General features: G+C 43.5%; 1 protein-coding gene across 10 annotated transcripts; it reads left to right on the forward strand.

Moving 5' to 3' along the window:
- On the forward strand, positions 1-25,062 carry LOC112249933 (pumilio homolog 2-like). Of its 10 annotated transcripts, none has more exons than XM_042321490.1 (23): positions 1-146; positions 1,673-2,027; positions 2,745-2,813; positions 2,954-3,059; positions 7,694-7,881; positions 8,122-8,294; positions 8,570-8,885; positions 11,784-11,877; positions 12,511-12,618; positions 12,800-12,936; positions 13,080-13,200; positions 13,979-14,146; positions 14,465-14,755; positions 14,945-15,172; positions 15,477-15,744; positions 16,069-16,198; positions 18,366-18,500; positions 18,942-19,079; positions 19,690-19,815; positions 20,135-20,206; positions 21,442-21,563; positions 21,865-22,057; positions 22,578-25,062. In XM_042321490.1, the coding sequence occupies exons 1-23, from the start codon at positions 37-39 to the stop codon at positions 22,707-22,709; spliced, it is 3,780 nt and encodes a 1,259-aa protein (XP_042177424.1). In that variant the 5' UTR covers positions 1-36; the 3' UTR covers positions 22,710-25,062. The 10 variants fall into 10 exon arrangements, with proteins under 10 accessions (XP_042177424.1, XP_042177425.1, XP_042177427.1 ...); XM_042321491.1 differs by having other exon boundaries at positions 18,366-18,494; XM_042321493.1 differs by having other exon boundaries at positions 14,003-14,146.
- Positions 25,063-25,205: the final 143 nt, after the last annotated feature.

Genomic DNA, 25,205 nt, shown 5'->3' on the forward strand with positions numbered 1-25,205 from the left:
ACACTAGCGTGATATAGTCAAACTCCTATATATTGCATGTTCAATCCCAAATCATTAAAACACCGATCTCCACAGATACAAAACAATATACATTTATACCCCTGGCATTTTGTACAAGCATCGCTCTTCTACCGAAAAGACAGCGCGTGAGTATCTTCTAAATGTCTATAATGCGATGTTGAACGTATTCTCACTATTTTAAACGTGGATTATTGCCGTGGTCGTTGAGAATTTCCCCCTTTTGTTTAGCGGGTAAGGCCCCTCTGGAACTTGGAGGGGGGCCATGTTGTTAGTGAGTGTGTAGTTACCCAGCAGCAATGGTGTTTTGTTAATGCAGCTCACCAGACGGCATTTGTATGGTTCGCTCGGTTAAAAACGTTTGATTACAACTGTTCAGCGGCGTGTGAACAACGGAGAACTATGTTTTTATTGTATGCACTTATTTAACTACAATAGCTAGCTAGTAATTTTGGGGGGTATTTTATTTATTTTTATTATCAAACTGAAAAGGTAAGAGGCCTTCCTTAATCTGCCTAGCTAGCCATGGTAGCATCAACAAATCTAGTTATCTGACTAGCTAGTTAAATTAGTTCATTTAACAAATTCTACATTGACGCTGGATTTACAGGTGAACTGTTAACGCTAGCTAGCTAGCTAACTTGGCTTCTGTCCGTATAGCTAGCTAACTAACGTAGCTAACAGCTAATGATAGCTAGCTAACGTAGTTCACGAACGGTTGTTTTTCCAGTGAACTAGCCCGTTGTCCGGAACAGAGAAATCGTTAACTATCTCTATGTTATATTGCCAGGAAACATAAGTTGGCGAATGTATACATTTCGCATGATAACTAACATTCAGACAAGTTTTTTTTTTTAACTAGCCAAACTAATCCAACGAAGTACAGTACGTTAACTAGCTAGCTACATGCTGCCTGTAATATGTCGAAACACACACCCGACACCGAAGAGTTGAGCATTCGGTGGGCAGACATTCATTGTTCGATTGGCTACGCTAACAAGTTATTTAGCAAGCTAGCTAATTTAGCTAGGCTAGATGGAGAGCTAGTTAACGTTATCCATCTAACGTTACCTAACATTGTTTTGATTATTATCAAGAGATTGATTTCCACTGTCTATAGCTAGCTAGTTAAATTTGACCATGTTAGCGATTGATGTTACCTAGTTTGGCTAAGAAGGCCAAATTGCGTATTACACGGACTTTCGGACACTGAATATTTATTAGTTTATGTTAGCTAGCTAGCTAGCAACGAGCTCAAGTGTATTAATGTAATAGCTAGCTACTTAACTAGCAAGCTAGGTAGCCAAGTCAAAGGAAGGGCAGGTAACGTCCCCAGAGAAGATTGTTACCTTAGATTGACACTAGCTGTTAGTGCTTTATGCTGAAGTTCTACAGACCTTTCAGTGTGCCAATTTACAAATGTTATTGTAACTTGTGAAACAAAGCAAGGAAACTCTGTTAGGGACCAAAGAAAGACTGTGTATATGTGTGTGGTTGGTTCAATAAGCATGCATGGGGGATCCCTAATAAATACAAATACATTCGATATCAGAAACCTCAGGTTAATGTATATACATTATGTTTGATAAGTGCTATCCATATGCAATGTAAAGCAACTCTACTCACACATGTTCTGTTATTTCCCCCTCCAAAGGTTTCCCCGTGGAATGAGCGTTCCATGCAGCATCCTAGGTATGAATGACGTGGCCTGGCAGGAGACACGAGGCGGGATGCTGCACACAAACGGTGCTCCTGAAGCCGGGGGCGTCAGAGTTCACGGAGGGGGATCCCTGGCTGCCATGGGGGTTGCAGGTCAGGGTCCCGGAGGGCCACACCGTCTGCAGGGACCCAACCCCATCCCAGGTACCCCACAGCCTCCACTAAGTGGGCGCTCTCAGGATGATGCCACAGTGGGTTACTTCTTCCAGAGGCAGCCTGGGGAGCAGCTGGGAGGTTGCACCTCCAGCAAGCACCGTTGGCCCACTGGAGACGGCAACCACGTTGACCAGGTACAATGGTTTTGCCAGAGCCAAACTACTTGGCTACAAGCTTCCTGTTTGATAATAAAATATTTGAATGAAGCAGATCTTATACTTTCTAGAAACTACTTTACCACAAGAGACCCTTGCCGTTTCAGTCCAGAGCATGACATAAATTGCACCAGCCAAAGATTTACCACTCTTTAGAAAGCTACACTTGCTTCTGTTTCATTGAAATCACTTTCAACAAATATTCATTGTAGCAAGCATTAGCCTGTCAAATATCCTAGTGGTTCATTCTAATGGCCTCTTAAACTAATTTTCAAAGTTGCACGTGAAAGTTTGAAGGATATGTTCCATTCCCAGTAAACACCCAGCCTGTTGACAACAACAACAACTGACTTGGGAAGTCTATGTAAAGAGGGGGGGGTCTCTGTCAGTGATCTCTATCTAAGGATAGAATTCAGATTTGTAACTCATCCTATGCTTTAACAACCCATATAGTAGTAGGATTTTTATTACTTTTTAGTGAACATGGTAATTTATTTAGACTCATAATAGTCTTTGTTGCATAGGACAACCTCGTAAGTGTGGTTGGAGTTTGCATCAATTTGTGTTGTATCAATTTGTGTTCCTCCAACTTCAATATGATGTCCAGAACTAGCGTACCATGAATGAGGATACCATTTTTGCCAGGTTGAATTGTGTATGTGCTCTGACTGAAGCCAAGTTTATTATTTTTATCAGGTTCGAACTGTGGATGAGATGAACTATGGTTTTCAAGCCCTTGCTTTGGAGTCCAGGGGCATGGGTGAGGTAGGTTGAGATCCACCACATCTCACATTTCTTCCCTTTAAAACTAGGATAGATTCTGTGCTACATCTTCCATTGAAGTTTCCCACGGTGACCCAGAATGTCGAGAATGTCCAAGTAGCCATTTTGCCTTCTCTTTACAGCTCCTGCCAGCAAAAAAACTGTGGGATTCGGATGACTTGTCCAAGGATGGAAGGAAAGGGATGCTCCTTGGAGAGGAATGGCGGGAGAATGCTTGGGGATCTTCTCGTGAGTGGTTTTCTATGCCTCTGCTTGTTTGTCTGTTTGTTTTACCCTCGGGGCTTTTTGAGAACCAATTTTATTTTTATCAACCCCTTGGCTCCCCCATATGCATACATTCTTAGAGGCACTATGCAGAAATTGCTCCGCAATTTCCTGGCTGATAAAATTCTAATAGTTATCATCATTTCTGTTTTTATGTGACAAAACAGTATACTGTTGTGTAGAGCAGGGTTCCCCAACTGTCGCCGGTTGGTTTTATCCCCCCCAGGTTTTCTGAGCGCTAACAAAAATCGAAATAAAAATATAGTGTGTGTGGAATTTTCATTGTTGGACATAAAATACTGTTAAATGTTTTTTTTTGTTTTTAAACACCAGGAAATCGGCTCCAAGTGATTTTTAAGTCTAGAAATCTGTTCCCAAGTATTACCCATGCTTAATAAAGAGATATGACATGATCATATACAAATGTAAGCAAGGTTGAGATTGTTTTAGTCAAATATATCTGTTTGTGCTTCTTGTGGTCAATTTGCAGTCTACAAATTATTTGTAATTATGTTCTGACCATCTGCTCAAGAGAGAAATTGGGCTGCAGCTGAATCTAGTTCATTATTCCTGGTGTAGAGCATCATTGTACCATCTAAACTGCTGTAAAATATATTTTTTGAAGCTGGTGTACCAAACCGTAAGTGAAAAAGACGCAAAAGCAAAACTTAAGAGCGGAAGCAGAGAAATGGCAAACATTGACCAGATCTACCGCTTCTTAGTCCCGCTTTCAATGAGAATGACAGCTCTATAACACGCATACCTATGTGAATTTGGTCAGAGTCACCCAAAAAGTGACATTTCAGCTTTAACTTCTTGGATGTAATGTCTGTTTAGGGGATCTGCATGGTTCTTGTACTGGTTCCGACTGATATTTTTATGGACACTATATCCAATTGGCTGGTTCCTACTGACACCATAGTATATTTGAGCCGGTGTGAAGTAGGATGTGAAATCTGAAACCACTTGAAGCTGGGATGGCCCTCCTACCATTTCTTTCGCTCTTTGACTGTCCAACTCCTGGCTGAACCCTATGTCACAAGCACTGGCAAAGCACATGCCTGCAATCCTTACATCATAGCACAGCAGGAGAGCGTGGCTTCATCGCTGTAGCACACTGAGATCCATTTATAGCCATTAATCTCAAAATTCACAGATACATTTTTTTAAAGCATCGTTTGCTTGTCAGACTGATAAGATTAATATGAGATGAAAGGCTAGTTCCTAACAAGTTCAGGTAGCCAGGCTACAGCTCTGTGAGACGTGAGCAGCGACATTTTGATCAAAAGACCTTTAGAAAATATGCCCCCCAAAATTCTAACATTAAACATACAAATATGAATTTTACAGTTATAAGGAAGGTGAAGTCTTGTAGTTGGTCACTTTATTATTTGGTTATCCAACACTGAACAAAAATACAAATGCAACATGCAAAAATGAAGAATTTTACTAAGTTACAGTTCATATAAGGAAATCAGTCAATTGAAATTAATTCGTTAGGCCCTAATCTATGGATTTCACATGACTGGGGAATACAGACAATGCATCCGTTAGTCACATACCTTAAAAAGAATATGGGCGTGGATCAGAAGCGGTCAGTATCTGGTGTCACCACCATTTGCCTCATGCAGTGCGACACAACTCCTTTGCATACTTGGGGCTGTGCATTGTCATGTTGAAACATGAGGTGATGGTGGTGGATGAATGGCATGTCAATGGGCCTCATGATTTCATCACAGAATCTCTGCATTCAAATTGTCCCAATTTTGTTAATTGTCCTTGGCTTATGCCTGCCCATACCATAGTCCCACCGCCACCATGGGGCACTCCGTTCACAACGTTGACATCAGTAAACCACTTGCCCAGACGACAAAATACAGGTGGTCTGTGGTTATGAGACCTGTTGGATGTAATTCCAAATTCTCTAAAACTAAGTTGGAGGCGGCTTATAATAGAGAAAGTAACATTAAATTCTCTGGCAACAGCTCTGGTAGACATTCCTGCAGGAAGCATCTGCCCGGTACAGTTGAAATCGGGTTTCATCCGTGAAGAGCACACTTCTCCATTGTGGCAATCAAAGGTGAGCATTTGCCCACTGAAGTCAGTTACGACGCCGCTCTGCAGTCAGGTTAAGACCCTGGTGAGGACGACAGGCATGCAGATGAGCTTCCCTAATATTCTTCAGTTGTGCCAAACCATAGTTTCATCAGCTGTCCGGGTGACTGGTCTCAGGCGATCCTTCAGGTGAATAAGCCAGATGTGGAGGTCCTGGGCTGGCGTGGTCACACGTGGTATGCGGTTGTGAGGCCAGTTGGACATACTGCCAAATTCTCAAAAACGACATTGGAGACGGCTTATGGTAGAGAAATGAACATTATATTATCTGGCAACAGCTCTGGTGGACATTCCTGTAATCAGCATGCCAATTATACACTCCCTCAAAGCTGGGGACTGGCATTGTGTTGTGTGACAACTTCACATTTTAGAGTGGCCTTTTATTTTCCCCAGCACATAGTGCACCTGTGAAATGATCATGCTGTTTAATCAGCTTGATATGTTGATATGCCACACCTGTCAGGTGGGTGGATGGATTGTCCTGGCAAAGGAGAAATGCTCACTAACAGGGACGTAAGCAAATATGTGCACAAAATTTGAGAGAGAATAAGCTTTTTGTCATGCAACTCGGGACCAACTGTTTACATGTTGCATTTTATTTTTTAAAAGCATACTAGTCATTTCAAACTTTTAATAGTTATGGAATAGGAAAATATTATAATAAAAAAAGCAAGATTCAACAACGGAGACATAAACTGAACAAGTTCCACAGACCTGTGACTAACTGAAATTGAATAATGTGTCCCTGAACAAAGGGGGCGTCAAAATCAAAAGTAACAGTCAGTATCTGGTGTGGCCACCAGCTGCATTAAATAATGCAGTGCATCTCCTCCTCATGAACTGCACCAGATTTGCCCGTCCTTGCTGTGAGATGTTACTCCACTCTTCCACCAAGGCACCTGCAAGTTCCCAGACATTTCTGGGGGGAATGGCTCTAGCCCTCACCCTCCGATCCAACAAGTTCAAGATGTGCTCAATGGGATTGAGATCCGGCAACAACGTCGCCTATGCGCACAAACCCACCGTCGCTGGACCAGACAGGACTGGCAAAAAGTGCTCTTTGACGATTCGTGGTTTTGTCTCACCATGGGTGATGGTCAGATTCATGTTTATCATCGAAGGAATGAGCGTTACACTGAGGTCTGTACTCTGGAGCGGGATTGAGGTGGAGGGTCCGTCATGGTCTGGGGAAGTGTCACAGCATCATCGGACTGCGCTTGTTGAGATTGCCTGCCACGACAACGCTGTGGTTACAGGGAAGACATCCTCCTCCCTCATGTGGTACCCTTCCTGCAGGCTCATTCTGACATGACCCTCCAACATGACAATGCCACCAGCCATACAGCTCGTTCTGTGCGTGATTTCCTGCAAGACAGGAATGTCAGTGTTCTGCCATGGCCAACGAAGAGCACTTTTTGCCAGTCCTGTCTGGTCCAGCAACGGTGGGTTTGTGCCTATAGGCGACGTTGTTGATGGCGATGTCTGGTGAGGACCCTCATTACAATAGGCCTACGAGCCCTCAGTCCAGCCTCTCTCAGCCTATTGCGAACAGTCTGAGCACTGATGGAGGGATTGTGCATTCCTGGTGTAACTTGGGCAGTTGTTGTTGCCATCCTGTACCTGTCCCGCAGGTGTGATGTTCAGATGTACCGATCCTGTGCAGGTGTTACACGGGGTCTGCCACTGCGAGGACGATCAGCTGTTTGTCCTGTCTCCCTGTAGCGCTGTCTTAGGCGTCTCACTGTATGGACATTGCAATTTATTGCCCTGACCACATCTGCAGTCCTCATGCCTAAGGCACCTTGCAGCATGCCTAAGGCACATTCACGCAGATGAGCAGAGACCCTGGGCATCTTTCTTTTGGTGTTTTTCAGTCAGACAGGCTTCTTTAGGGGTCTAATTTTTCATAACCGTGATCTTAATTGCCTACCGTCTGTAAGCTGTTGTGTCTTAATGACCGTTCCACAGGTGCATGTTCATGAATTTTTTTTTATGGTTCATTGAACATGCATGGAAACAGTGTTTAAACCCTTAACTAAAACAGATCTTCATTGTAATTTGGATTTTTACAAATTATCTTAGACAGGGCCCTGAAAAAAGGATATTCTTTTTTGCTGAGGTTAGTTATTATCTCATGATGAATAATTACTTTTGGGGATTACTTTTAGTTACGCTTAAGTTACTTGTTTTATAAAATTCTATTTGCTCAGAATTAATGGTGCTTTTAACAAAATGGCTGATTCAACCCAAAATCAAAGTTTCCTTCTGTGCATAAAGGCATAGTGTAACATTTTAGTGCGTAGAGATAATACATAGTTGAACTGGTACCATGAAGACCATGCAAATACCTTTTTAAAAAAAACTTTTTTTTAAATGTCTGCTGAAACTCCTATTCTCTTTGAGAAAGGTTGTCTCTGCATTGACCCAGGACAATCTCCATGTCTCACCTTCCTGGCTGTCTATTATTTTCCTCTGATGAGCAGATCACTCTGTGTCCCAACCAATCATGGTGCAGCGACGACCCGGACAGGGTTTCCATGGGAACGGCGACGCCAACTCCGTGCTGTCCCCTCGCTCCGAGGGTGGAGGCCTGGGCGTGAGCATGGTGGAGTACGTCCTGAGCTCCTCCCCCGGGGACAAGATGGATGGCCGCTACAGGAACGGTGGCTACGTAAGTCTTTCTGCCAATGTCTCTTTCGCTCTCTGCCCTTTACGCCAATCCACTCAGAACCAACAGAAGATCTATATCGGCTTCAGTAGTGATACAAAAATTGTCAGGTCTAGAGTTATTCCAGAAATGCAACATCAAATTCTTATTGCTTAGGGCCTAGCCTCTTGTTCTCTGATGGAGCGTTGCGTCTGTTTGGAGGAACAAGCCTTCTGAATGTTTGATTTATTTTTGCTTTTGTAGGGTGGCGGGGACGCTGACCCGGACGGGAGGGAGAAAGGTAACGCCCAAGACCAGACGTCCCCGTTTGAAGAGGACAAGAGCCCAGAAATGAAAGTGGGAGAGGAGAGTGATGCGGCCAAGGCCAATGGTAGAGGCCTGCTCAATGGCATGGACAGAGACTGCAAAGACTTCAAGTATGGGCCATTTTTAGTGGTTATTGGGGAGTGAATGGGGGGCCATGAAATGATCATTGAGATATTTTATTTACCAATCCGTCACCGCACATAGAGCCCTTTTTGGAAAATGAAAGTTATTTGAATTATGCCGATTAGACATTTTAATCCTTTTGCTTCAAAGAGCAACCGATTTGTAAGGCAGTCTGTCTGAGACTTTGCAGGGAGATAGTTGTGAACAAAGCCTCAAAGACCATATCGTCACATGTACTGCTCATGTCGCCCCCCTTCTCCAGTCCCACCCCAGGAAGTCGCCAGGCCTCCCCCACCGAGGCGGTGGAGAGGATGGGCCCCGGCCAGGCCGGGCTGGAGATGATGGTCCAGCAGCACCAGCATCAGCATCAGCAACACCACCTCCAGCACCAGACCATGCAGCCCCAGAACAAGCCCCAGCAGCAGGAGGACTTCCAGAGCCAGGAGGCCCAGAACATGGGCAACATGGAGCAGCAGCAGGGTGTGGAGTCACTCCAGTTCGACTACGCCGGCAACCAGATCCAGGTAGACTCCTCCGGCACCCCCGTCGGCCTGTTTGACTACAACTCCCAGCAGCAGGTGGGTTGAACCAGGAAGTAGTAACAAGGGACTACATTTCTCTCTAGTGCATAGATTGATGTAAACCTGTCACTTTTTGGTGATGTGAGCAGTTTTGATCTCCAATAGACCTGGAGATCTGAAGGAACAATGTTTTTTGGGTGGGTGGGGGTCTGTGTCCTATCAATCATTGAATGAGCACAGAAAGTTAAGTGTTGAACTTATTAGAAAATAAGTTATGTTGCAGTAGTTTCTCACAATTCATGAACATGGTAGGGTTTTTCTTCTTCGTTCTTGTCAATCATTATTTCATTGCTGAAATTAGCATTATGGCTATCTTTAATTAAATAATTCAAAAACCTTTAATGCAATTGCAGACAAAAGTTGACAAACAGCAACATAGCACACATGTTTCTGATTAAGTTCTGCATCAAACAAAAGGTCTCAAGTTGTTTTATTAAACTGAAGTCCCGCCTTAGTGATGTCACTGACTACGTCATTACCTTTTTACTCCTGAGGCCAAAACACTGCATACATAGCTATACAAACATAAGAGTTTCAGTGTTTATCTAAAAGCTAGGCAATAAATGTCCCCTCCCCAAAGTTGATTTATTGTGGAATGTCTGAGTAGTCTCTTATCTCCCACACTCCCCTGCAGAGTTCTGTCTGTCACACATTATAAGAGAGCGAGCAAACAACTGTGGAACAATTATAAAACTATATAATTAACAATATATATATATATATATTCATCTGTGGTCAAGGACCCTATAAATGTGAGGGAGGGGTCTTATAACCCCTCTCCTTCTATTAATAAAACATAAGCATAATAAATTATTCTAATACATCGAACATTTTGGTACAACCCTTTTCATGACCCCTTGGTGAACCCGACAAACAATGCATCAGTGATTCTTATTTCCTGCAACTTTCTGAAGTACCGCCTGTTTCTGTGCACCTCTGTGTTGTGTAGCCAGTTAGCATGACTTTAATGTCTGCATAATCTAGTGGCTTTCCCCAAAAAACTTCCCAATTAAATGTTGACTGCAAAGTAGGTCTACCTTACAGAATGATATCATAAGGATTTCTATCAATCGATTTGCAAACACCGCTGCAGAAAGACTGATAGTCGAACACAACTCTCTTCCTGGTGTGCAATGTTTTTGTTTTTTTAACATTTATTTTATTTAACCAGGTAGGCTAGTTTAGAAGTTCTCATTTGCAATTGCGACCTGGCCAAGATAAAGCAAATGATCACAACACTGAAGTGTAGGAGGTCTCCAATTTTTTTTTAATGGACTGGATCTTTATATATACCACTTGGGTCCTGTTTCAGTAATAATGATATCAGACCTTCTTGTTGCTTGTCTGATAATCTACCATCTATATACGAGTGGTTAAAACATGCTAATAATGGTCCTTTGAGTATATCAAAAGTTTTTTTTTTTTATATGCCATCCAGCCCTGGAGTTTTCCCATCCTTAAAGGCCCCAATTGCATCAAGTAGTTCCTCCTCCTGTAATTTGGCCTTCACATGAGTCTTTCTGTACAGATGTTAATTTTACAAAATTATTAGGGAAAAAATCCATACAATTAGTTTCAGTTAGTGGAGATGGAGGAGCCTGAAACACAAACATATTCTTAAAGTACTTTACTGCCTCTTTCAAAATATAATGTGGTGAATCATGCACGACTCCATCATTTGTTACAAGTTTTAATTTAAAAAAAAATTGGTAGCATTTCTATATTGAAGATTGAAAAAGAATTTGGTGTATGTTTTTTCCCCATATTCCATCCAGTTTGCTTTATTTATTTTTATAGTATATTACACTGGATCTTTCTGGAATAACTTCCTCCATTTCTTTTTGTTTTTCCTCTAACTTATTCTGTGCCTCTATGGTATTGTTTTTATTGCTATCTAACTGTACTGTTAGTCCTTCAATTTCCTTTGTTAATATGGACTCTTTTGATCTAAATTGCTTTTGTTTTATAGATGAGTACTGAATTGCATGGCCTCTAAAGGCACACTTAAAAGTGTCCCATACAATAAGGGGATTGGCTGTACCTATGTTATGTCTGAAAAAGTCAGTTATAAATTAATCTCTCCTAGTTCTAAACAATTTATCATCTAGTAGGCTTTGATTAAATTTCCAATATCCTCGCCCATTTGGAAATTTTGTAAGAGTAATATATATGGAAATTATGTGATGATCCGACCGCATTCTGTCCCCTAACAACACTTTTTAAACTTTTGGTGCCAGAGAGAATGGCATAAGAAAGTAGTCAAGACGACTAGCTTGATTAAGCCTCCGCCAAGTATATCTCACTAGGTCAGGGTATTTAAGTCTCCATATATCCACTAATTCCAATATATCCATGACAAGTGCCTGAGGGTGATAGTTTGTAGTGTGATTTCCTTTCCGGTCCATAGAGCTATTTAAGACTGTATTAAAATCTCCCACCATAATAATAAAGTCTAGTGTTAAATTCTTATATTTTCAAAGAAGCTTGGATCATCATTATTTGGACCGTATAGGTTAATAAGCCATATCTGTTTATTGTCCAATAACATATTTAAAATAATCCATCTACCTTGAGGATCTGCTTCTTGGACTTGCTTTGAATGAGTGACAGATCTATAACTCACTTTTCTTTGTGTCGACTCTTCCAAAAAGTTACGTACTGTAACTTTAAACCCAGACCAAAGTCCAACCCCAGGACAATAAAGTGTATTGTGGTTTGGATAGTTAGGAATATTTGAGATTGATCAAATGTGTGTAATTTAAAAAAATCTGAAATGCATGTTTCTGTGCAAGTAGTTTGTCACCTTTTTGGGTCCTTACCAGTTTGCTTCCCTGTCCCTGAGAGTAGTGGAAGCTTGGGTATTAATGTGTCTAACTTGTTCCATTTGTTGTCCAGTTGTTCCAGAGGTCCAACCATCTGACTGTCCAGCAGCTCACTGCTGCCCAGCAGCAACAGTATGCCCTGGCTGCTGCCCAGCAACAACACCTTGGTAGGTTCTAGATGTTCTACCCTGGCTGCTGCCCAGCAACAACACCCTGGTAGGTTCTAGATGTTCTAACCTGGCTGCTGCCCAGCAACAACACCGTGGTAGGTTCTAGATGTTCTACCCTTGCTGCTGCCCAGCAACAACACCTTGGTAGGTTCTAGATGTTCTACACTGGCTGCTGCCCAGCAACAACACCTTGGTAGGTTCTAGATGTTCTACCCTGGCTGCTGCCCAGCAACAACACCTTGGTAGGTTCTAGATGTTCTACCCTGGCTGCTGCCCAGCAACAACATCTTGGTAGGTTCTAGATGTTCTACCCTGGCTGCTGCCCAGCAACAATACAAGCACCCCCTAAATTATGATTGTAGTTTTGATTACTATATACAGTAATGCACTGTGGATTTATTCATTATTTGGCTCCAAACTGCACACACACATATTTGTGCCAGATTGGGTAGTATTACCTTTTATTGGTGTAGTATTACGTCTGAATGTTTTGTATGTAAAAATGTCCTGAATGCCATACTTAAAAATATATATATATTAAAAAAATGTAATTGTGGTTTTGGCGGCAATTTGATATCGGATGATGTGTTATTCGATTTGGACACGCTGCTAACTGGAGGTTTTCTTCAGCCGGCCTTGCTCCCGCGTTCGTGCCAAACCCATACATCATCAACACTGGACCCCCCGGAACCGACCCTTACACCGCTGCAGGACTGGCCGCAGCAGCTACACTTGCCGGTTAGCACACACACACACACACACACACTGTATTCATACATAGCACTTATTTCACTCTGAGTGGGTACTGTCATCAAAAGCTGCTTTACTGCTTCGTGAGTGTATAATCTTCTGTATAAAATTGAATTGCAAGTTCATACCACAGGTTTGGTAGTAGTAACTGAGGACTCCCTTCCCTTAGGGCCTACAGTGGTTCCTCCCCAGTACTATGGTGTTCCTTGGGGCGTGTACCCAGCCAATCTCTTCCAGCAACAGGCTGCCAGTCACAACGCTAACCAGCAGGGATCCAATCAGGGACCGGGGCCAGGACAGCAACAGGTAGGCATTTCACCAATTAACAGCAGCTAACTAGAGAATTAATTTAAGGGTTAAGCGTTATCTTGTACATTTTCCCTCAGAAGTCATTTTAAGTGCGGTTGTGGTGTAACCCATTGCTCTTCTCTCTCCCTCTCTCTCTCCAGGTGATGCGCCCCGGGAACAACCAGCGCCCTCTCACCCCTGGTCAGGGCCAGCAGAGCCAGCAGGAGTCTCTGGCAGCAGCTGCCGCCGCCAATCCTGCCCTCGCCTACGCTGGTATGCCAGGTCAGTGACTGAGTAGTGTTAGTTGAGCACACACAGGTTTTTACCTACATTTACAAATTACCTCGACTAACCGGTGCCCCCGCATATAGACTCTGTACCTGTACCCCCTGGTAACAATAGCATTGCTATTGTTATTTTACTGATGCTCTTTATTTATTTGTTTTTCTTTATTGCGTTGTTGGTTAAGGGCTTGTAAGTAAGCATTTCACTGTAAGGTTGTATTCGGCGCATGTGTATTCGGCGCAAATAAAGTTTGATTTGAACACTACTGAGCCAAACCAAGCTCTACTGAGCAGGCCTGGTTAAGCAGCCACATAATTGCAGGAACAAAGGACAATGTCAAAAGAGGATATCCGAGCAGGCAGCGTTTGGTTTGGTGCGGTAGTGTGAAAAGTATCACACAGCCAGTCGTGTACAGGTCTGGAGTTTACCCAAGGGGTGAGAGGTGAAGAGTAGCATGTGAATATATTATACTGGCTCTCAGCATTATGTGCATCTATGCCTTGAGCCTTCCAAGGCATGTTGAGGTTTCCCTTTAGCCCCTTCTAACAGACTTAACAGGTCTGTGTAGTGCTTTAGTGGGGGGGGTAATTTGATATGAAAGCTTGTCTCAGATTCCCTCTGGAATACGTTTGTGTACATACTCTTTAAACTGCCTTTCCCTTCTGATTCTGGTGCAGTAAGATAACACGTCTTCAGCCCTTTTGTAGACCACACGCAACTTCATAGACCAAACACACACTTGCCAGGCTGGTTTTCACAGTGTGTTTCCCCTCAGTTTGTCTGTCTCCTGCCCACCCAGGTTACCAGATGCTGGCCCCCGCCGCTTACTACGACCAGAACGGAACCCTGGTGATGGCCCCTGGGGCCCGCGGTGGTCTGGGAGGGCCCGTCCGCCTGGTCCAAACCCCGCTCCTCATCAACCCACAGGCCGCAGCGCAGGCTGGTGAGTACCACGGGTTGTCTGGCCCAGTGTTCTAATGTTTGTGGGAAATTGTGTTTTGGGAGGCGGCTTAGCAGCTAGTGGAATGAGTGCCATGTTGATAGTGTGAACACAATATTACTGTACTTTGCTTGTGAAAGTTGAGCAAGGCTTTATAATCAAATCTTACAATGATGTGGATGAATTGCTCATACCAACAGGGCTATCCAGCAGTTTTAATAGTGCTCACCCCACCCCATGTCTACTCCAAATAGGCACCACACTGAACCGTGGTGACCTGGTTTTTCTTTCCATCCCTCTTTCTCCCCTCTGTCTATATAGCGGCTGCGGCGTCAGCGTCCGGCTCGGGCAACAACATGTCAGGCCCCCAGCCCAATGGCCTGTACCGCTCCATGTCCCAACCCCAGCAGCAGCCCCAGCAGCAGCAGAACCAGGGCCTACCCTCCAGCTCCTTCTACGGCTCTGGGTCGGTGCCGGCCAGCTCCCAGAGCAGCTCCCTGTTCTCCCACACCTCCCAGGCTCCACCGCCCACCTCGTCTCTAGGATTCAGCGGTGCCGGCGGCTCCCTGGGCGTGGGCCTGGGCTCGGCGCTCGGAGGCTTCGGCTCCTCAGGTTAGTGGAGAAGGAACCTTCAGGTTCATTGTTCATATGGCAAAAAGCATACATAAGATGTGATGTCATGCACTCTTGACAATTAATTGCATTTTCTAAAGATTCTGTACCCCAGTCTTTGGATGCCCTGCTGTCCTCTTTTTCTCTCCCGTCTCCTTATTTCCCCGTCTTCATCTCTCTCTCCCATAGTGTCGAGCTCCACCAGCAGCAGTGTCTCTCGCCGGGACTCCCTGCTGGCCAACTCGGACCTGTACAAGCGTGGAGGTGGTAGCAGCCTCACCCCCATTGGTCAGCCCTTCTACAACAGCCTGGGCTACTCCTCGCCCAGTCCCATTGGCCTAACACCGGGCCACTCCCCCCTCACACCCCCACCCTCTCTGCCCTCCTCTCACGGCTCCTCCTCCAGCCTTCACCTGGGTAAGACCAGGTGTAATAAATGCGTTGGAGAGCATAGACATGAACATAAGATGGTTGTCGCCACCCCCCTGTCAGTCACTCTTCAAAAGATGAAATGGTTTTGCACCATATGGAGATGTCTCTCTCACATATAATCTGTCTAGTTCACTTTACTCAACACCACTCTGAGTGGATGGCTAGACACGCATAGAAATAGTGACCAGAGGGGGAATTCCCATTCAAGCTACGTACTGAGGGTCGAAATTCTATCTCTATGGCAACACCCCCTCATCCTTTGTTTCCTCCCGGTATTCCCAACCTCCAGGCGGCCTGACGAACGGTAGCGGGCGCTACATCTCGGCGGCGCCCGGCGCGGAGGCCAAGTACCGCAGTGCGGGGGGCACCTCCAGCCTGTTCAGCTCCAGCAGCCAGCTGTTCCCGCCGTCTCGGCCCCGCTACAGCCGCTCAGACGTCATGCCCAGCGGGCGCAGCCGCCTGCTGGAGGACTTCCGCAACAACCGCTTCCCCAACCTGCAGCTGCGTGACCTGCCCGGACACATGGTGGAGTTCTCCCAGGACCAGCACGGCTCCAGGTGGGTGACGAATAGACGCATGGCTGAATGGACACAGTCTCTCACATACTATGAACTCGTTTTCTCACACACACACACACACACACACACACACACACACACACACAAAGTCTCTCTCACGTACACAAGCTCACTCACATAAAATGAACATGCATTTTCTCACGCCGCATGCACACACAGTGGTACATAGACTCACACAACCTCTGCTGCATATTATGCCCTCCAATCATGCTGTTGAAAAACAACACTTATCATTGTAATGCTCAGGTTGCTCTTAACTCCTCTTCCTCCTTTTCTTTCTCTTGCTTCCCCCCCTGTGTCCAGGTTCATCCAACAGAAGCTGGAGAGGGCCACCCCAGCAGAGAGACAGATGGTGTTTGGGGAGATCCTGCAAGCAGCCTACCAGCTGATGACAGACGTGTTTGGCAACTACGTCATCCAGAAGTTCTTTGAGGTGGGAACTGTGGTCAAAGTTGTCGGGTTAGATTCAATGCCACTCTGGGTACTTGTGATATCATTGGATCATACCATATCAACTAGAGGTCGACCGATTATGATTTTTCAGCGCCGATACCGATTATTGGAGGACCCCCAAAAAAAAGCTGCTACCGATTAATCGGCCAATATTTTGGGGATTATTATTAGAACTTCTTTTTTGTAATAATGACAATTACAACAATACTGAATGAACACTTATTTTAACTTAATATAATACATCAATAAAAATCTATTTAGCCTCAAATAATTTATGAAACATGTTCAATTTGGTTTACATAATGCAAAAACAAAGTGTTGGAGAAGAAAGTAAAAGTGCAATATGTGCTATGTAAGAAAGCTAACGTTTCAGTTCCTTGCTCAGAACATGAGAACATATGAAAGCTGGTGGTTCCTTTTAACATGAGACTTCAATATTCCAAGGTAAGAGGTTGTAGTTCATATAGTATTTATAGGACTTTCTCTCTATACACACATTTGTATTTCATATACCTTTGACTATTGGTTGTTCTTATAGGCACTTTAGTATTGCCAGTGTAACAGTATAGCTTCCGAACTGGGAACACATCGACAACAGCCACCCTCGATGCATCGTTACCCAACGCTCCATAAAATACGCGGCCCTTGCAGAGCAAGGGGAACAACTACTCAAATCAAATCACATTTATTTATATAGCCCTTCTTACATCAGCTGCTTTCTCAGTGCTGTACAGAAACCCAGCCTAAAACCCCAAACAGCAAGCAATGCAGGTGTAGAACCAAGTCTCGAGCGAGTGACATTTGAAACGCTATTAGCGCGCACCCCGCTAACTAGCTAGCCATTTCACATTGGTTACACCAGCGAAGAGCTGCTGGCAAAACCCACGAAAGTGCTGTTTGAATGAATGCTTACGAGCCTGCTGCTGCCTACCACCGCTCAGTCAGACTGCTCTATCAAATATCAAATCATAGTCTTAATTGTAACATAATAACACACAGAAATGCCTGCCTTTGGTCATTTAATATGGTCGAATCCGGAAACCATCATTTCGAAAACAAAACGTTTATTATTTCAGTGAAATACGGAACCGTTCGGTATTTTATCTAACGGGTGGCATCCCTAAGTCTAAATATTCCTGTTACATTGTACAACCTTCAATGTTATAATTACGTAAAATTTGGGCAAATTAGTTCGCAACGAGCCAGGCGGCACAAACTGTTGCATATACACCGACTGCATGCAATGAACGCAAGAGAAGTGACACAATTTCACCTGGTTAATATTGCCTGCTAACCTGGATTTATTTTAGCTAAAAATGCAGGTTTAAAAATATATACTTCTGTGTATTGATTTTAAGAAAAGGCATTGATGTTTATGGTTAGGTACACATTGGAGCAAGGACAGTCCTTTTCCATGAATATGCACCTCATCGATTAAATGCAACGCAGGACACGCTAGATAACTACACATGGTTGATGATATTACTAGTTTAACTAGTGATTATGATTGATTTGTTTTTTATAAGATAAGTTTAATGCTAGCTAGCAACTTACCTTGGCTTACTGCGTTCGCGTAACAGGCAGGCTCCTCGTGGAGTGCAATGAGAGGCAGGTGGTTAGAGCGTTGGACTAGTTAACTGTAAGGTTGCAAGATTGAATCCCCCGAGCTGACAAGGTAAAAATCTGTGGTTCTGCCCCTGAACAAAACAGTTAACCCACCGTTCCTAGGCCGTCATTGAAAATAAGAATGTGTTCTTAACTGACTTGCCTTGTTAAATAAAGGTGTAAAAAGAAATCGTCCAAATCGGTGTCCAAAAATACCGATTTCCGATTGTTATGAACTTGAAATCGGCCCCAATTAATCTGCCATTCCGATTAATCGGTCGACCTCCAATACCAACTGTTAGTGTGCTTTCAACCAGCACGTGTCTGATAATTCGATTTTTACTAGCACCGATATTGTAGCTTGTGGCTTACTTTTTCAGGTTCAATATTAATTGTGTATTATCTTAACCGTACAATAAGTGTATCCCACTAAAGTAGTTATCTGGATAAGAGCATTTGTTTTAAATTACTGGACATTATATAATGCAAACAATCAAAACGAACAAACTTTCAAGTCGCTGAAGTATTGTTTGTCTCTGCAGTTTGGCAGTGCGGATCAGAAGCTGGCTCTGGCCACGCGTATCCGCGGCCACGTGCTGCCCCTGGCCCTGCAGATGTACGGCTGCCGGGTCATCCAGAAGGCCCTGGAGTCTATCTCCTCTGACCAGCAGGTAATTGTAAGTGGGATCTTCACTTCTCATTAGATTTATTTTATTGCTTCTAGGATGCATCCCAAATGGCATCCTATTCCCTTTTCTAGTCCACTACTTTTGACCATGACGTAGCCCTAGGGTTATCAGTTGCTGTCTTCTGATAAGACTCTCCGGTAAGCATGGTGGATGGATAGAAACCTGTGTAATATGATCCTGTGACCTTTTCGGTCCACTTTGAAAAGCCTTAAGCTTCTTTGAAAATGGCCTTGACATTAAGGACTATGGTAGAAATTAGATTGTTATCAATGACCCATTAGAAGGAAGAGAATGGATGTATGTACTGTAGAAGCAGAATAATAGAATGACTCAATTTCTATGGGAATGACCTAGACGGGTTGAAAATGGATAGATGGATGTGAGAGAGGGATGGATAGATGACTCCTCTCCCTCTATCCCCTTCCTCAGAGTGACATCGTACGAGAACTGGACGGCCACGTGCTGAAGTGTGTGAAGGATCAGAACGGGAACCATGTGGTGCAGAAGTGTATCGAGTGTGTCCAGCCCCAGGCCCTGCAGTTCATCATCGACGCCTTCCAGGGCCAGGTGAGAGCCCATTCAATAGGGCACGCAATGGGAAAAACATTTTGTAACAGAAAATGAGAGATTCTGTTGGCAACAATTAGTTTTGTTTTTTTGCTGATGTTTACTGACACGGCCATATTCAATGGGTGTTGTGCGTTTGTAAATTCATTAGTAATTCTGTGCGCTGGCACACTCAGACGAGAGTGCTCTGAAATCGGAGTACATAGCCAGAGTGAATAGGCTCGTGTTCAGTAGGGCACTCCGCAGCAACACTTTTTACAACTGGAAACTAAAATCTGTTATTTTTGGACCAGCTCCAATAACAGTACCTGTCCGTTTCAGAGAAATCTTAATCTGTTGAAAATTGACCCAGACGCACAGTATAAATGTTTTCTCCTTAGGATTCAATGTATGGACTGGCCCATTTGGCCCTTTTCAAGTGTTAATTTTATTTATTTTTTAATTGAACAAATTTTCACATATCAACATTGAGTGCCAGTTAATGACAACATATTCTACGCTTTAATCAATGTTCTGCTTAATTCCATTTATCTGAAGCGTTACTTTATCTAGACCTGAGGGATCCTGCCACCCATTTTGTTGAGGTGTGCTGTCTGTCTCTTCCCTGCAGGTGTTTGTGCTGTCCACCCACCCTTACGGCTGCAGGGTGATTCAGAGGATCCTGGAGCACTGCACCCAGGAGCAGACCCTGCCCATCCTGGAGGAGCTGCACCAGCACTCTGAGCAGCTCGGCCAGGTAAGTGCAGCCAGTTAAGCCACTGGTCTCATCATAACTAGGCCCAAGTCACCCAGATACAGACCGTGTGTTGTAGTTCTTGTGATGTTTTCATTGTTAGTGTTGCTGTGTAGCCTGGGTTGTGTCTGATTTTCTCTTTGGACAAGTCCCGGCAGTCCCTCCCTGTTTCAGTAGGTTTTCTTCCCTTTGGTGCCTAACGAACATGACTGTGAGCCCTGTCAGTTAATGATAGATAAGGATAAGTGTATGAATGCTGTCAATGATTTCTATCTCTGACCTATGTTAATTTTACCCCCTCCCCCCCACTTATTCCATCTAGAAATATCAAGGCGTTTCATTGGAGATGACACCCAAAACATATTATACAGTTTCCAGCGACGCACTGTTTAAGGTCAGAGCAATTCGCCTCCCTCCCACGCGGACGTTGTCCTCGTGTCACCTCCCTCCCCTCTCTCTCTCTTTCTCTCTCAACAACCAGTGTGCTTTAACACAGTACAGGCCTTTTTACCGTCACTAAACTCTCTATCCCTCTTTTGCAGGCCTCTTTCCTCCTCTAAACTCAGAGCACGCCTCTTCCTCCCTCGCCACTTTTTCTTTCTCCTTTGCTTCTAAACAATCTGTTCTGTCACGTAGAGGATACACAGCACCCCACTTCTCGGCTCTCTCTGTTTAGATAATCCCTCTCTTAGGTCACGGGCGCCTCCTGATTCTTCCTCTTTCCCCCTCCCTCCTGCTCTATTCTCTTCCTTCTCTGATGTTTATTCCTCACTGCTTGGTAGAAAGACTCTCTAAGTCGACAGCATTTGTTTTGCCACAATTTGGACCCCCCCTCCCCCAACATTGACATGGATTGTCTGATAGGCTTTGAACTCAATTGTGGGTTCTTGGAACTTAGGGGTAAAGTCCATCAGACCATGTAGAGCAATTATGCCAAATGATGGGGGAGGTTTGTAAATCAAATAAGGGGGGGGAGGGGCATGATACTCATGGGTGATTTTTTTATTTTTATTTTATTTTTTCCCCCCAAGAAACCAGGACAAAACATGTACTTAAAAAATATATATATGTATATGTTGACATTATATTTGACATTTGTATTTTAAAGCATTAGTGAGAAATAATGATTTGAAGTTGTAACATTTTGGCATTTATCTGTTTTCGTGAGGAATTGTCATCATTTAAGATTGTCAAATGTTGGCACTATTGATGTTATTATCTGGTCAGGTGAGTTTTAGTGTCTGTCTTCCTGCACAGGTTTAGGTATATTGGGTTGTTTTCCCTCACAACCATAACAGTCTTATCAGCCATCCCTGAAGGGAGATGCAGCTGTTTGCTCGTGGACCTGTATAGGCCTGTGTCCTATACGAATCACTAGCCTCTCTCTGGTCTTTTGACCTTAATCTGTGGTAATGATGTGGTGCTATTGATACAATTCTGCGGGGTTGTCATGATAGATTTCTGTCAAAAGAAAATCTGTCTCAACTGTCTGTAAATGATTGAATCCATAATGGAGGTGAACTAAATGCCGTTACAAGATTATGTAATTGTGATTGTTTTCCTTTGTGAGGAATGGGAAACGTGATCCCACACACGCTCACTGTCTTCTGTTTCCATCGCCCTCTGCAGGATCAGTACGGCAACTACGTCATCCAGCACGTCCTGGAGCACGGCAGACCCGAAGATAAGAGCAAAATTGTGGCAGAGGTCCGCGGAAAAGTGCTCCTCCTGAGCCAGCACAAATTTGCAAGGTAAGGCAAAACCCTTTCGTTCTCCCATTACTAATCACAGGGCTGTCTTCATTTTATATACAGTTTCATAGCTGGTGGGAGTGAGATCCATAGAGATGTGCTTTCCCTTTATTTCATTCCAGCCATTACAATGAGGCCATTTTTAAAGTGACACAAGCCTCCACTGAGTGAGACGAGTCACATTCTGAGACTTCTAGGGGTGGTTTTCAATGTAGATTCTCCAGTGAGTTGGTTTTTAGTTCAGGACTAGGCTGACTGTGTCCAGGACACCGGCCCATGTAGCCTCTCGTCTCTCCTTCAGTAACGTGGTGGAGAAGTGCGTGATCCACTCGTCCCGTGCCGAGCGGGCCCTGCTGATTGACGAGGTGTGCTGCCAGAAGGACGGCCCCCACAGCGCCCTGTACACCATGATGAAGGACCAGTATGCCAACTACGTGGTGCAGCGGATGATCGACATGGCCGAGCCCGCACAGCGCAAGATCATCATGCACAAGGTGGGTTGCCATATACCATCGTCTCTGAGGTGAATTCATTAGTGCAATACGTTTCACAACGGGAAACATTTTGCTACGAAAATTTGTGTTTCTCATTGGAGAAGGTTAGTCCCGTTTTGGCCTGTTTGCTTGGCTTTGGTTCCTAGTGAGCACATCCCACGTCTCCTATTACCTGTTCACTTAAATCAGAATAGTTTAAGCCAGGTTAATTTATTGTCATACAACCAAAGGTTGGTGATTTTGGGTACAACATGGTTAGGATACTCTGAAGTTGTTCTAATTGTTAGCCATAGGAGTCTCTCCTAATCACGTGCTCTGTGAAGTCCAGTATTATGTGGAATGTTGACCAGACTGCTGTCCTGTCATTTTTTTATGTTTTAGTATCCTTCAATGGCAGACTTTTTTTAAGTGGAAGGCAGACTGCATTGTTTTTTAAATTAAAACGAGAACAACTTTTAAACCTCATTGGTCCAGTCCCACCAAAAATGGTATAATTCATCTTTGCTCTCTGCTCCCCCAGATCCGGCCCCACATCGCCACCCTGCGCAAGTACACCTACGGCAAGCACATCCTGGCCAAGCTAGAGAAATACTACATGAAGAGTAGCTCTGACCTGGGGCCCATCGGAGGGCCCACCAACGGCCTCATGTAGTCCTGCCTTCTGTGTCCACTGACTAAAGGCCAGAGTAGGAGCTGCCCCCCTCACCTTATTTCTAGTTATGTAAAGAGGTGCTCCTGAGCCATCAGGGCTGACCTTTGACACCCTCTGAATTACCAAAAAGATTTAAACGTCACCTGTGAAATGCTGTGACATCTGACCCCTGCCACTCTAATGCTACCCTCAGCGCTTGTGGCCACCATGGAGGGTAGCAGACAGTTTTGCAGGCAATCTCTTGGGTAAAGCACAGCCCCCCCCCACACACACAATTTGTTTATGATGTAACTGGCTGGTTTTTCTTATATAATCCTGTACATTTAGTTTTTTTACCTTGTAAATTCTCTGTAGAAGAAGAAAAAAAGAACCGCATTTGCTGATAATGTACAATTCTTACAATTACACCAGCAAGTGACTTTATAAGGCCGAACTTGAGTGATCATTTTAAACAATTTTTCATTTGTTTTTGTACCCAGACTTACTACTACTATCAGCTGTTATAATTAAAAGCCAGGTGTTTAAATAATTATATATATCTTTCTACTACCACAAAATGATCCCAATGCCAAAGCAGCTGATGGATCCATTTCTACTTCTTGCACTGCATAGTATGGATAGATAATGAAACCCATCTGTCCCACTGACGATTACTATGTCTCTCGTGCCAATGAGTTAGTCATCCACTGGTCTCTACTTGAACACCTACAATGCTTTGTGCTTCATATTTAGTGGAGTGTCATCCACTTGCCGGCTTGTGATCGCCGCGATTAAAAAAAAAAAATTGTCTCTGTTTTTCCGCAGACTGGCCTACTCTTTCTCTCACACTCTTTGCTTAATTTGACTAGTCGGCTCCGGGCGACAAATGGCATGGTTATTCAACAGTGCACATATGCTGTTGCATCTGTAAGCAGTGATTCCACTAAATCCCACCTATACGGTCTTTTTTTTTCTCGCAGATCATTCAATGGTTGCTTGGGCTTACAGCAGACACGGGTAGCGTGGACGTTTATTCTCTTTCAGAAGCAGAGCACAAGGTTGGGTTGTATAGTGGAAGTGTAACTTGGTTGTAATCTTTACAGTAAATGACCGTAGCGGGGCGTGTGTGGGTGGGGGGTAAGCATAGGCATGCTGTAACAGGTTTTTAATAACTTGACTGATTTCTTTATCATGTTTTGTGGAACATCTATCTGTCTTGTAGTTTTGAGATGAACACTGCCCTAGAAGCGGTATCTTTATGTACTGAATATTCATCTCTTGCGTAGAAATAGTTTAGCAAAAATGTATAGCATCTTTGTGTATGAGTAAATATTAAATGGTTGCTTTTTTGGCTAGGGGGCTTGGGGTAAGAGTTTTTATTTAAATTTTTTTTTTTTGAAGTGGCTCATCCCAAGTATGTAAAGCGGAGGGTAGAATTGGGAATGAAATTAGGAAAAATAACAGGATGGTTTTATGCGAGACCGACCGTCATGAGGTTGTTTTAATTTAGTTATTCCTCATTTTAATTTTTCTTCTGGTCTGAATATTCAAGTGAATTAGGTGGGGTGAGTAGTGGGGCCATCTAAAAAGTTATACAACTCCTCTGTGACGCTAGTAGTAATGGCTTTTGCTTCATATGAATAATTGTAGAATACATGTAGTATATGTGCAGTTGATAAGTGTGTAAGTTTAATTGTGGTGTTTGACAGGCCTTGATAAATTGGTAGTGATGCTTTTTTATTTTGTCTGTACAGTTGTACATTTGTAAACGTTGATGCTGTAAATGGATGTCTTTTACACTTTTGGGGGAAAAATTGCCTAAATGTGCATTTTGATGTATGTATGTGTGTGTGTATATTCATCACTCCTTTCCCCTCAAATATAATGTATACAGTTTTATTTGATCAAGCGTTATTTTAAAACAATCTTTTTATGGCTTCTCGATCTGACATGGTTTTGTTTTAAATCTGTTATGAGAAAGGTCGGCCTCGTTTTGTATGCGGAGCTTTATAACGTCTCCTGTTTATATTGTCTTTCTGACGTGTGACAGTTTTAAAGGAACACCAATGCTCTGTACTTAAAATGAGGCTGCTTCTGGTCCCCTCTGCTGCCATGGAAACTTCACAGGATATGACAGAATTATTTTTGTACAGAAGAGTGCTGTATTTTGGAACAGCTACTACCTTGTAAGCAAAAGAAATGTAAGATATTGTCAATTATATAAATATGAACATATGAGTTTTGTCACACTGTCAAAGTCTTGTACATTTTCAGGTGGCCTTATGTACATTTCCAGACATTTAGATGAAGAAAAAAATACTCATTTTTTGGAAGCAGAATTGTGGCTGTATGATTAAACCGTTCTAACATTTGATCATTTATTTCTGTGCCTTTTTAACATTTTATTTCAATATCTTCTTTTAGGAAGTTGGTGTTGCGCAAACTACAGTACTTGAATTTGGAACATAAAGTTTGATTTAACTGACCTGCTTATCACCTGTTTTGAGCAGTAGATGG

The sequence above is a fragment of the Oncorhynchus tshawytscha genome, linkage group LG05, assembly GCF_018296145.1.
Source record: "Oncorhynchus tshawytscha isolate Ot180627B linkage group LG05, Otsh_v2.0, whole genome shotgun sequence".
Lineage (NCBI taxonomy): Eukaryota > Metazoa > Chordata > Actinopteri > Salmoniformes > Salmonidae > Oncorhynchus > Oncorhynchus tshawytscha.

Excerpts from the sequence above, each read along its gene's own strand:
- LOC112249933 (XM_042321490.1), top strand. The coding sequence starts at position 37 with ATGTTCAATCCCAAATCATTAAAACACCGATCTCCACAGATACAAAAC. Across the intron at positions 3,060-7,693 it reads GAATGCTTGGGGATCTTCTC|ATCACTCTGTGTCCCAACCA; the intron begins GTGAGTGGTTTT and ends TCTGATGAGCAG. Across the intron at positions 22,058-22,577 it reads GCAAGATCATCATGCACAAG|ATCCGGCCCCACATCGCCAC; the intron begins GTGGGTTGCCAT and ends CTGCTCCCCCAG.